This window comes from Lactuca virosa, chromosome 5 (genome assembly GCF_052849685.1).
Source record: "Lactuca virosa cultivar CGN04683 chromosome 5, Lactuca_virosa_CGN04683_v6, whole genome shotgun sequence".
In the NCBI taxonomy this organism is placed as follows: domain Eukaryota; kingdom Viridiplantae; phylum Streptophyta; class Magnoliopsida; order Asterales; family Asteraceae; genus Lactuca; species Lactuca virosa.
The window spans coordinates 315,920,163-315,933,169 of record NC_136430.1 but is presented as its reverse complement, the minus strand read 5'-3'; the positions used below and the strand labels follow the sequence as shown (position 1 = coordinate 315,933,169).

The following is a 13,007-nucleotide window of genomic DNA, read 5'->3' as shown; positions in this document are numbered from 1 at the left end:
TATAGTTATCACTTTTCACCAATTTTTTACTACAAAGGTCATCAATATAGTTTAAGGATTGAAATTGTAGTTATCAAATAACCAAGGGGGTGTTCTTGTAATCCTCTTCAACAAAATCTTTCACGGGCTTGTGTCAGTCCTTCAACAAATGCCCTCCAACTTGATTCCCTCCATCTCTCACACACTAAAACACACACACACACACATATCCATTGTCTTTATATTCAAGCGAACAATCACGGGTTACTACAAAACAACATGTGTTTCAAACCTCAATCCCTATAAAACGACCAAACCCACAACCCCTCCATTGTCACTTCGAGAAAAAAATGGCGTTCAAAAACAGAGTTCTCTCTGTTTTTGCCATTATTGCCATCTTCATGCTGTGGCAAAACACCAATGTTTTAGCCCAAAACACACCCGTTTTCGCCTGTGATATCAACAAGAACCCGGGTTTAAGAAACTTCTCGTTTTGTGATTCATCATTAGATGTGCAAACTAGGGTCGATGATTTGGTAAAGAGGCTCACATTACAGGAAAAGATTGTGAATTTGGTTGATAACGCCGGCAGCATCGACCGCCTTGGTATTCCAAAATACGAGTGGTGGTCGGAGGCTCTACACGGCGTGTCTTACGTGGGTCCAGGGACCCATTTTTCCAGTGTGGTCCCTGGAGCAACCAGCTTCCCTCAAGTCATCCTTACTGCAGCCTCGTTCAATGAAACTTTGTTCAAAACAATCGGAAAGGTACGTAACAATAGATAACTTGAGCATTGGATGTTTCAGGCTTTTAGCAGTGTCTTCTACCTAGTCATGATATCTGATATCCGATATCCGATATGACTAGAACATTTCTAGTACATGCACAAATGTTCAAACATTTGTGTCATTGAATTAGAAATGGGGACTACTAACGATTCCATCTTGAAACTAATTGTATTCAACAAGATTCGTTTTTTGGTTTCGAATTTCAAGAATTTGAGTTGGGTATACCAATATTATTATTATTTAAATTTATAATTAAAAGATGGGCTCATTGTAACTGTCAAATTATAATACTTTTTGATTTAAAGTAATGTCAATAACATGCATATTACCAATAAACTAATAATTATAATTTGATAGCGAGGGAGTGAGGGACCAGTGTCTTGGACTGTATGAAGTAAGCCGGTGGAGTGGAGCCAGTCCACCACCCGTTTCACTTTTCTTTCACTTTTTGTTCTAATTTGGAGACTTGTTATTATTGGAAATGCTTTATTTTGTTTACTTAATTAATTTAAATTAGAAAAAGGGATATTTCTTGGATATAAATGGATATCTGTCCTTTTCCAAAGCAAATACAAGAGGATAAGTTTCTCCAGCCTGCTTGAAAATATATAATATAAAACTTATATAATATTCATCTAAAGACAATATATATATATATACATATATATGATATTCTAAGCGATTCTTTAGTTAAAATACATATATTAAAATATCATTTCAAGGATAGTTTTATGTAAAAATCATTTAAATTTGGTTAATTTTGATGGGTATAGGTGGTTTCAACCGAAGCTAGAGCAATGTATAATGTCGGTTTAGCAGGATTAACATTTTGGTCACCAAATATAAACATTTTGCGAGATCCACGATGGGGAAGAGCTCAAGAAACCCCGGGTGAAGACCCGACCCTAACAAGTAAATATGGAGCGGCTTATGTTCAAGGTTTACAGGAGACTGACGATGGAAATAAAGATCGGCTCAAAGTCGGGGCTTGTTGTAAGCATTACACTGCTTACGATGTTGACAATTGGAAAGGCATTGATCGTTACCATTTTAACGCTGTGGTAAAAAAAAAAAATTTAATTTAAATCAGACAGTTCATAATTTAAGGCAATGATATATTGATAGATATATTTAAAGGGTTTTTTTGGTTTTAAAGGTTACGAAACAAGATATGGATGATACATTTCAACCCCCATTCAAGAGTTGTGTTGTGGATGGCAATGTTGCAAGTGTCATGTGTTCTTATAATCAAGTAAATGGCATACCAACTTGTGGTGATCTGGATCTTTTAACCGGAGTCATTCGGGGCGAATGGAAATTAAACGGGTAAAAACCGAAAACACTTTGACTTGTGTTTATCACTTATGTTGACTTTCTAGTCTATTGACTTGCAAGATTTTTGGTTTACACAGGTACATAAGTTCTGATTGTGATTCGCTAGACGTGATGTTGAATTCCCAACACTGGGCTAAAACACCCGAGGAAATCGCAGCTGACGCGTTAATAGCTGGTAAGATATTGTGTCTTTTTAACTTAATCCGATAAGCTAAGCATAGATGTTTTTTTATGACTTAATGGATAAACAACTACTCAATCACTCAATTAGTTAAGAAATCATTATTTAACATTTAAGTCCTAAACTTTTATAAATTTGCTCATATTGACCTTTTTTTTTTACACATTTTGATTCAATAACAGGGTTGGATTTGAACTGTGGAAATTTCCTGGGGCAACACACAGAAGCTGCGGTGAAAGCTGGGCTAGTGAAAGAATCTGAAGTCGACAGAGCTGTTTCCAACAATTTCGCGACTCTTATGAGATTAGGGTTCTTCGACGGTGATCCGAGCAAGCATATCTATGGGAAACTAGGCCCAAAAGACGTATGCACACCGGCGAACCAGGAGTTAGCACGCGAAGCGGCTAGACAAGGAATCGTTCTCCTCAAGAACAGTATCGGATCCTTGCCACTTTCCCCAACATCCATCAAATCACTAGCCGTGATCGGGCCTAACGCCAATGTCACAAAAACCATGATCGGAAACTACGAAGGTAGATTCAAAACTACTCCACTTTTGAGTGCGTAATGCGTAATTGCTAGAATTCTAAGATTATTTCGAATCAAAACACAGGTACCCCTTGTAAGTACACGACTCCTCTTCAGGGACTAACGGCGGAGGTGGCGACGGTGTACCAGGCGGGGTGTGCGGATGTAGGGTGTGCTAGTGCACAATTAGATGAAGCTAAGAAAGTAGCGGCTGCAGCTGATGCTGTGGTTTTAGTGATGGGTAGTGATCAATCGATAGAGGCTGAGAGTCGAGACAGAATCGATCTTACTCTTCCTGGACAACAAAGTCTTTTGATTTCTCAGGTTGCAGAGGTATCTAAAGGTCCGGTTATTCTTGTTATAATGTCTGGAGGAGGAATGGATATCCAGTTTGCTAAAGATGACCCGAAAATCACCAGCATTTTATGGGTCGGGTTCCCTGGTGAAGCTGGTGGCGCTGCCCTAGCAGACATCATTTTCGGGCAGTATAATCCAAGTAAGAACATATGAGAAAAAGTCTCATTTCCATGACTTTCTTTATTAAGTCATTATTTTCACATTAACTGTTTATGTTTTTTGTGGTGTGTTTAGGTGGAAGGTTACCCATGTCATGGTACCCACAATCCTACACAAAGGTGAACATGACCAACATGAACATGAGACCAGACCCAGCCACAGGCTACCCGGGTCGAACCTATCGGTTCTACAAAGGAGACACGGTTTACACATTTGGTGATGGGCTAAGTTTTACTGAGTTCACTCACCACCTAGTTGAAGCACCTAAGCTTGTATCCATACCATTAGAGGAAGGACATGTGTGTCGATCATCTAGGTGCAAGTCAATCGATACGGTTGACCAAACTTGCAAGAATTTAGCATTTAACATTCATTTGAGGGTGACAAATAGTGGGAAGATGAGGGGAAGCCACACGGTGTTTTTGTTTTCTTCACCTCCATCTGTCCATGGTGCACCTCAGAAGCATTTGTTGGGGTTCCAGAAGGTGAATTTGGCACCAAGGGAACAGGGTGTGGTTAGGTTTGGTGTAGATGTGTGCAAAGATTTGAGTTTGGTTGATGAAGTTGGAAACAGGAAAGTTGCATTGGGGTTACATGTTCTTCATGTGGGAAACTTGAAACACTCCTTAAATGTGAAGATATGATGTGGGTGTTTCTTGTAATTTCCCACAAGAAAAATATTTTCGATTTTTTTGGTGGGTTGTGGGTGGTTAAGATTCAAGAAGATTATGAAAGTCATCGCAAGATGCAATTTTATTTAATAATTTGTAAGAAATTGCTCATTTTCTTGAAAAACAATGATAAAGGGAACTGCAAAATTGAGAAATGGGCCATTCACTCTTGGAGACATATTAACAAACTCCCGGCATTATATAAAAAGATAAAGATATTCAGACTACAAAACGTATAGTTGCTTGATGGAATCCGAATACAAATCACCATGAAACGTAGATTGCATTCCAAGAAAATAGCCAAGTTGACCCATATCTTTTAGTGTAAACCAAGATTTTAAGTAATGTATCAATCATTAACATAAGTTGATGAACTTTCAGTAACAATTATATCATCAACATATATAAGTATTTATATCATCAAAAAGGGGTGTATCATTTTGGGCACATGGTTTTAGTTGGCCAATAGGCCCGGCCTTACTTAATTAACTAAGCCCGGGCCCCCAATTCTAAGGGGTGCCACTTAACCCAAATTAGTAAATTTCGATTAGTCTATTCTTTGTTCTCCATTCACGCACGCCATAAAAATCATCAGGCAAGTGATTGTTTTTTTTCCTTCTCATTCTTGATTCTCGACAGAAACCAATCTCGGTTGAATATTGATCGATTCTTGATTAGTCGATTCTCGATTATGTTCTTCTTCCTCTGATTCTCCATTGTTGATTGTTCAAAAATCAAAAGTCAAACCGAGTCAAGAAGACAAGAACCGAAAGTCTGAAAGGGTATGTTCTTTTTTCTCTTATTCTTCATTGTTGATTCTTCTTTGTCGAATAGTATATTAGGCTTATGTTTGATATGTATATTTCCATTATCTGATTATCTATTAGAGTTAATAGCAGATTAGGGTTAATGTTTTTTAAATTATCCATTGTCCATTGATTACAGAACCCTGATTTAGTCCCTAATGGATAAGAAAAACCGAAAACATACAATATAATTTTGTTTTGACTTACGTAAGGTGATCTAAGCCAGCTTAATCTTGTTGTTTTCGTTTTTCTACCCTTCTATATCATTCGACATAAACATGATGATATGTTGTCTTTGATATCTTGTTTTTTATGCCTTCTTTTATCCATATATAACTCAACAATATATCAAGATGGACCCCTTCCTCCCCACGTGCCTTGATAGTATTTTCTTTTCTTCTCTTAATTTTGGCACTTTCTCTCACCAAGCAAAACAATCCCATGACTACATATTGTTTCTTTTCTTTTATTTTGTTTCACTAAGTACAATAGCCTACAAAAGAAAAGATTACAAAATGTGAACTTTTAATAACACACCATGTTGACTTTTTGTACTTTTCACGATTTAAATTGGCTAATTTTATATATATCGTATGTAAGCTTAAATGATTAAGTAGTTGAATATTACTTAAAAATCCAAAGTAAATAGGAGATGTATATAAAATGCGATTATAGACTGGATTTGCGAAATGGGTGGTTATGGACTATTAAAATTTATTAGTCACTGTATCTAATAGTTTAATTAATTAAAAGTTAACTAACTCCAAATACATATTTAAAAAAATGAACATGTTAATGCACATAATTATTTAATTTGGTGTTATAAATTGGAAGATGCTAAATTTTAGTTTAAGGTAATAATGTGTACGCTAAATATAGTGATTGTGTTTATGTCCTCATTGAAGAGTCAAAGAGATTACAAAAGTAGGACAACTTTTACTGCAATATAAGGTGAGTCAAATGGCCCCAGAATTTGGGTTTGTTTAGAGCCCCTACACAGGGGCGGAGCCAGGATTTTGAAATAAGGGGGGCTTACATTATAATCAAAGGCGATATACAAACACAAAAACTAGAAGACCAAAACTAAAACCCGCATGTCCCCCGATTGTCTCCACTGAATACAAGTAAAATGATAAGGATAAAAGTAAAATAGTGATATGAGGTTACCTTCTGTTTCCAATGAGAATCACAAACAATAGCTTCTTGATTTTTTCTCCTTAACCATACAACAACAATGTCAACGGTTTTGCTACAGCAGAAAAGGTTGAAACAATTTAGAATAAGAGATTGATCTCTTATTCTCTGTCGTAAAAGAAGAAAACTTTATTTCTTTCTTTTTATTTATATGTAAACAGAAACGAAAGTAGCAAAAATTTACAACAAACTTGAAAATAATTGATTTATTGATATGCAGATAGTGAGCAGCGGCTACGATATGTCTATGCCTGATAATTATTTAGGGTTTTAAATTTTATAGGATTGAGTTATGAAGATATAAATTAATACCGAACTTGTTTTTTTTGTTTTGTTTAAAAAGTTAATTAGTTTCAAATGAAGTTTACGTGTTTCAAAATTTTAGAGATTATATTGGTGTTATTGTTATATTACTAGCTACTTAAAAGAAAAAAAATGGGTGGCAATTAAAACTTAAAAAATAATGGGAGGGGCTTTTGGGGTTTAGTGATCTCATATGGGCTTTGAATGGACAAGATGCAATACATAAATTAAGAGACTTAGGGGGGGCTCAACACCCGCATGTCCCCCTATTGTCTCCGCCACTGCTCCTACACACGTTAAGTCGCCCCTGTTGGCCAATCTAGGGTGACGTGGCAAGCCACGTAAGCCAGGGAGGTCTCTTGACATAAATTGAAGTCTATATTTCGACGGTGTTGGCCGAAAGGACCAGACGTGGAAGAAAAACAAAGCATAGGAACCTAACACGTATGAATTTTAATAATTGTCATAAATCTGTCTCTTTTAGCTAACAACATGGACCAATTATGTAATTTTGTCATATTATATTATCAAAATATAAATCATACATACTTATAAATCTAGCATTTTTTCTTGAACCTCATGCATTTGAAACCCCCATAAAAATTTGCAAACACCTGATGCATTTGAAACCTCTTATTTTAATGAATACCACTCAAAAGTCTTTTAATAATGATTAACAATTCAAAGGTTTTATAACTTATATAATATATTTAATAAACAATTAATGGATACTCTAATATAAAAAGGTCAATCTTTTTGAGTAGACACACAAATACAAATCACATACAAAATTCACAAAGAAAACAAGTTTAAAGTTTTTTGTGTTGGTTTGAGGGCTTTGAACAATTTTTCGAGTCATGTTATTATGTTGAAGTTTTTAATTTGTAAGTTTGTTATATACTAATTCTTTTTTGTATTTTCTTGATTTAAGTATTCTTTTAAGAATATCATTGTATGTTGTGGTTGAAATTTTAATGTAAATTAGATTAGATTCATGTTATCGATCATATGTTATGGAATGTGATATATATATATATATATATATATATATATATATATATATATATATATATATATATATATATAATATTTAATTAACTATTGTATGCATGTTTGTATGTTCATGTTGCTTCAAAACAATAATTAATTAAAAATCATGGATATGTCATATTATCCATATTATCCATGTAAGCCTTTTTTAAAATGCAAATTGTCTATCTTATCACTTTATATTTTAGTATATGTTTAACATTTTTGTTATAATAATAAGTGCTTTTTAAAAGTTTCTTTCATTTATTAATAATAACAAGTGGTTTTAAAATTAATAAGCAATAATTATAAATAATAAAATCAAATTAGATGGATATGTCATATTATCCATGCAAGTCTCTTTTGAAATGCAAATTGTCTATCTTATCACTTTATTATTTAGTGTATGTTTCACATTTTAATAATAATATTAAGTGTTTCTTAAAAGTCTTCTTTAACTTATTATTAATAATAAGTGATTTAAAATTAATGAATAACAATTTTAAATGATAATAACATCAAATTATAAATTACATTTAGCTATAAATAAACTGTATTTTAAATGAACATCTTTATTGAAATTAGAAAATGATCACATAAATAAAAATATAATTAATCAATAATAATAATTGTTACAAATAATACTAAATAGATAATTATATTTGATTCTATTAATGAAGAATGTGGGTTGATGTCAATGAATATTATTGTTCAAAATAATTGAGATTATATATATATATATATATATATATATATATATATATATATATATATATATTATCTCAAAGTTAATGTCAATAACATAACCATTTTAAATATATATTTTTCAATATTTTAACAATATATTTTTAATCTTCGCTGCGCAACGCGCGGGAATTCGTCTAGTATAAATATGTAGTTAGATAAAGTTCTTTATTAAATAAATATTCCTATTCTAATAAAAGAATAGTTTTATTCTCTTTTTGACATGTGTCATCTTAATAGGCCTCCTAACTAATGCATATTTTATTCTCATTTTGTCATGTGTCACCTTATTATATCTCCTAATTAATGCATGCCACTTGTCAATCTATTGATCATTCATTTCAAATTTCAAATTTTAAATTTTTCTCACTTTAATTACATTAAATTAATAACATTAGAATAAAAATTAAAATAAAATTAATACAAATTATAAAGTGATATAATTTCACATATTTATTTAAATCAATGATTATAATTTTATATAACTAAAAAATCTCTTAATTAATAATTTATTTAAAATAATTGATTGATAATTTTGAGTTTTTACTGTAAAAGTTTAATTAATTTTATAACCGTGGTTCCCACGGGTTATAAACTAGTATAAATATAAATATATATATATATATATATATATATATATATATATATATATATTATCTCAAAGTTAATGTCAATAACATAACCATTTTAAACATATATTTTTCAATATTTTAACAATATATTTTTAATCTTCGCTGCGCAACGCACGTGAATTCGTCTAGTATAAATATGTAGTTAGATAAAGTTCTTTATTAAATAAATATTCCTATTCTAATAAAAGAATAGTTTTATTCTCTTTTTGACATGTGTCATCTTAATAGGCCTCCTAACTAATGCATATTTTATTCCCACGGGTTATAAACTAGTATATATATATATATATATATATATATATATATATATATATATATATATTATCTCAAAGTTAATGTCAATAACATAACAATTTTAAACATATATTTTTCAATATTTTAACAATATATTTTTAATCTTCGCTGCGCAACGCGCGGGAATTCGTCTAGTATAAATATGTAGTTAGATAAAGTTCTTTATTAAATAAATATTCCTATTCTAATAAAAGAATAATTTTATTCTCTTTTTGAAATGTGTCATCTTAATAGGCCTCCTAACTAATGCATATTTTATTCTCATTTTGTCATGTGTCACCTTATTATATCTCCTAATTAATGCATGCCACTTGTCAATCTATTGATCATTCATTTCAAATTTCAAATTTTAAATTTTTCTCACTTTAATTACATTAAATTAATAACATTAGAATAAAAATTAAAATAAAATTAATACAAATTATAAAGTGATATAATTTCACATATTTATTTAAATCAATGATTATAATTTTATATAACTAAAAAATTTCTTAATTAATAATTTATTTAAAATAATTGATTGATAATTTTGAGTTTTTACTGTAAAAGTTTAATTAATTTTATAACCGTGGTTCCCACGGGTTATAAACTAGTATAAATATAAATATATAAACCAAGTAATATTAAAAAGTTAGGTTAAAAAAGGGGTTACGACAGACAGCCCGCGTCCCCGCTTTTCAATTCCCGCTCTCCCAATCGCAAAAATACCATGGTCGGCGATTCATCGACCTCCGTCCGACTTCCGGCACTCCTCCTCCTACTCACTTTCTTGAACTCTGCCTGTTTCGTTGTTTCAGGAGAGTTTCCTTCTCTAAGTAAGTCTTTTAACTCTCTTCTTCGAAATGATATAGTTTATTCCAATTATCTGTACTTGTTGGACTTAGTTGTTACGTTCTTTGGTTTTTAATAACTAGGATTCATAGTGAGACCGAAGAAATTGAGTGTCTTGGCAGATTACAAACTTACTAGTTACTGTATTTAGTGTGTTTCCCTCTATCATGAAGGAACAATTCCTACTTTGTGTGATTAGCGTATTACTGTTACTTGCAACTTAGTAATTTTTGAATTAAAGAACAGAAGTAAGCGTTTAGAGTATTGGATAAAAGAATAGGGACATGGATGATACAGACCTCAACTTCACACATGATATGAAGTGCAGTTGATTATATGACAAGCCCCTTTTAGTACTAAATGCAGGTTCATCCTTCTAGGGTTGCGCATAAGAAACTCTTCCAATAATACCCCTGACATTTCCTTGCATTTGCAGTTGTTTCAGAGTATGCTTCATTACAAATATCCCCAAAATTGGCAGTGGAAAACTCACCAGGTTCAAGACCTGGATCCCAAGTGGTCTGTGAAAGAGTAGAAATTAAAGGCTTGTCAAGGTTCAGAAACCTCACAAGTTTCTTCTCTTCAGTGAAGGTGAAGGCTATAATCGTAAATTCCACTGGTCGCCCTCCAAACGTTACCATCTGTTTCCACAGGTGAGTTGTAATAAATTAAAGATCACAACATTTTATGCCAAAAAAGTCACCATTGGGTGTCTATAATTTGCAGGAATGCATCTCTTGCAGTGGGGATGTGTCATGAAGGTCAATGGGAGAAACTTACCAAAGGGTCATGGATTAAATCCATGTCCCCATTTGATCACAAGCTTTTGGATATACGAATAGTGGGCCCTCCTGAAGGAACTATTGAGATCTTACTGAACAAAGGTAAGTTGTTATGATGATTCATTGAAGTTAAGTAAAACCATCTTTTAGTCTTTACATTATCATACTGACAAGTGACACAAAACTTGATTCTTTCAGAATTTTATTCCTACAGAATTGTATTTCTGGTGTTTGGAATAACACTGATGACATTTGCATCCTCTTTGAGCAACTCTTTAGTAGTCTACTATGGTGGTGCAATGACATTAGGGGTTCTGCTTGTTGTGTTGGTGATCCTCTTTCAGGTTAAGTAAATATCTTTATTATCCCTGAAATTACATCAATGCCACTGCTTTGTGTATTTTATTTTTAGCTCACTGTATTTATTATTTTTAATGCAGGGAATGAGGATCCTTCCAAGTGGTCGAAAGAGTTCACTTGCATTAGTTCTATATGGATCCATTGTAAGTGTCCCATATTATATACTTTTCATCCTTCTACTTTTCAAATACAAATTCTTTCTCTGATTTCCATATAAACATTTTACTTCTTCAGGTTGGAGTCGGATCCTTTCTGTTTAGCTACTTACCTACATTATTCAACTCACTACTCATGGAAATGGGAATCAGTGAAGATGTATACAGTCCTGTATGTAAGTTTTATTTAGCTAATATCACATTATCCCATTATTTTACCAAATTGGTTGCATAAATTGATAAAAAAAAGTTGCAACTTTGTTTCTACAGATAGCAGTATTCCTACTAGCTTTCATTGTTCTTTTGGGAGCATGGTTAGGGTTTTGGGCTGTTCGTAAGCTTGTCTTTACAGAAGATGGATCAATTGATACGGGTGTGGCCCACTTTGTTTCATGGTCCTTCCGGATTTTAGCATCCAGTATGATTCTTCAGGTATACTTGATTCACATTTTGTTATATTATATTTAAACGTTAAAAATGATTATTTTTCCATGATTATTCATATGTTCTTTTGTGTTCCAGAGTTCAGTTGATCCTTTATTAGCAGTTGCAGCATGGGTTTGTGGAATACTTGTTCCATCAGCTTTTAAGTGGTTCCTTAAGTAAGCAGTTGTTTCTTTTTGACTTAATGAATGAAAGTAGGAATGCTATAATAAATAAACTGATTTCCAAATACGCAGAGTGTTGTTCGAAACAAACAAGGTGAAGAAGCATAGAGGATCTTACAAGAAGGTTTCTAATGAAGAGGATCATGGAATCATCCATAAGTTAGAGGACAAAAACACGTTCTATTCGAGCTTTCATGACACGCGTGAAAGAAGACAATACTCGAAGGAAGAATGGGATGAATTTACTAAAATGTCCACGAAGAAAGCACTTGAAAGTCTTGTGTGTTCACCAGATTTTAACAGATGGGCTGTTGCTCATGCGGATAGAATCACTTTACGTCCGAAGAACAACACCAGTCAGAGGCGACAAAGTTGGTTCCCATGGTCTTGATCATCATCTAGATCTGGTTATGAAAATGCTAACTGTTTTGTTGTAACAAATTGTTACCATGATTACATTATGGATAAATTGTTGTATCACTGTGATTCATTAGGAGCTTCTAATTTAACTTGTGTAGTTGGGTTTGATTCAAGATTCATATACATAATATCTGAATCTTCTAACTTGGGTAATTATTATTATTTTTTCGGTAATGTTGTAAATGTCAACAAATGTTTGTGTATGTTTCATGGCATACGGAGTTAATAGTATGTATATGAATCTTGATATCGACTCATCACATTCCTAGACAAAATTGAATACAACCATTATTTTTTCCTCCAAAAAAGGATGGGCATTTTTATTTTGTAAACTAAAATCATATTACAAGAAATATAAATATCTTGTTCACAGAAAAAGATGTAGACCAACAGATCATAAGCCCCGTTCAGTTAGTCACAGACGACCATGTGAATGACTGTAACTATTCGGCCAAATCAACTTCGGGCATTCAGAATCCATTAGGCTCCACACTTGTCTCGGCCCGTTTGAACCATTTCTGATACAAACCGGATTCAGTCGCTCCGAAACATAACCCGTTTCCGGATCCGCATCTCTGCGATAAATGGCCCGGGGACTTTCCTGAACCTGAATCCAAATACATGGATCCATGGCCCAATCACATCGTCTGTTGGTCTTATGTTCACTCTATACATAAAGTAAACTTATCAGATGTAAAGCAGCCTCCTCTTATTCCGATGTGGGATAACAAAGTTTTCACACAAACACCCAAATCATCTAGAATAATCAAGTTTGGTCAATCCATATCCAATATCTCAAATAATACATATTTATGTTCAGATAGATCTCGGTTTCATCAACAATCAGAGAA

The 13,007-nt window shown here is 32.8% G+C and overlaps 2 protein-coding genes across 2 annotated transcripts; both read left to right on the top strand.

Moving 5' to 3' along the window:
• The first annotated feature begins 229 nt into the window (after positions 1–229).
• Positions 230–4,153, top strand: LOC145115196 (beta-xylosidase/alpha-L-arabinofuranosidase 2-like). Its single transcript, XM_079051430.1, has 7 exons — positions 230–746; positions 1,541–1,828; positions 1,924–2,093; positions 2,180–2,277; positions 2,466–2,816; positions 2,897–3,307; positions 3,403–4,153. The coding sequence occupies exons 1-7, from the start codon at positions 330–332 to the stop codon at positions 3,969–3,971; spliced, it is 2,304 nt and encodes a 767-aa protein (XP_078907556.1). The 5' UTR covers positions 230–329; the 3' UTR covers positions 3,972–4,153.
• Positions 4,154–9,644: 5,491 nt separating this feature from the next.
• Positions 9,645–12,330, top strand: LOC145110808 (uncharacterized). Its single transcript, XM_079047124.1, has 9 exons — positions 9,645–9,815; positions 10,268–10,484; positions 10,558–10,715; positions 10,812–10,957; positions 11,054–11,116; positions 11,208–11,300; positions 11,399–11,560; positions 11,651–11,730; positions 11,809–12,330. The coding sequence occupies exons 1-9, from the start codon at positions 9,710–9,712 to the stop codon at positions 12,125–12,127; spliced, it is 1,344 nt and encodes a 447-aa protein (XP_078903250.1). The 5' UTR covers positions 9,645–9,709; the 3' UTR covers positions 12,128–12,330.
• Positions 12,331–13,007: the final 677 nt, after the last annotated feature.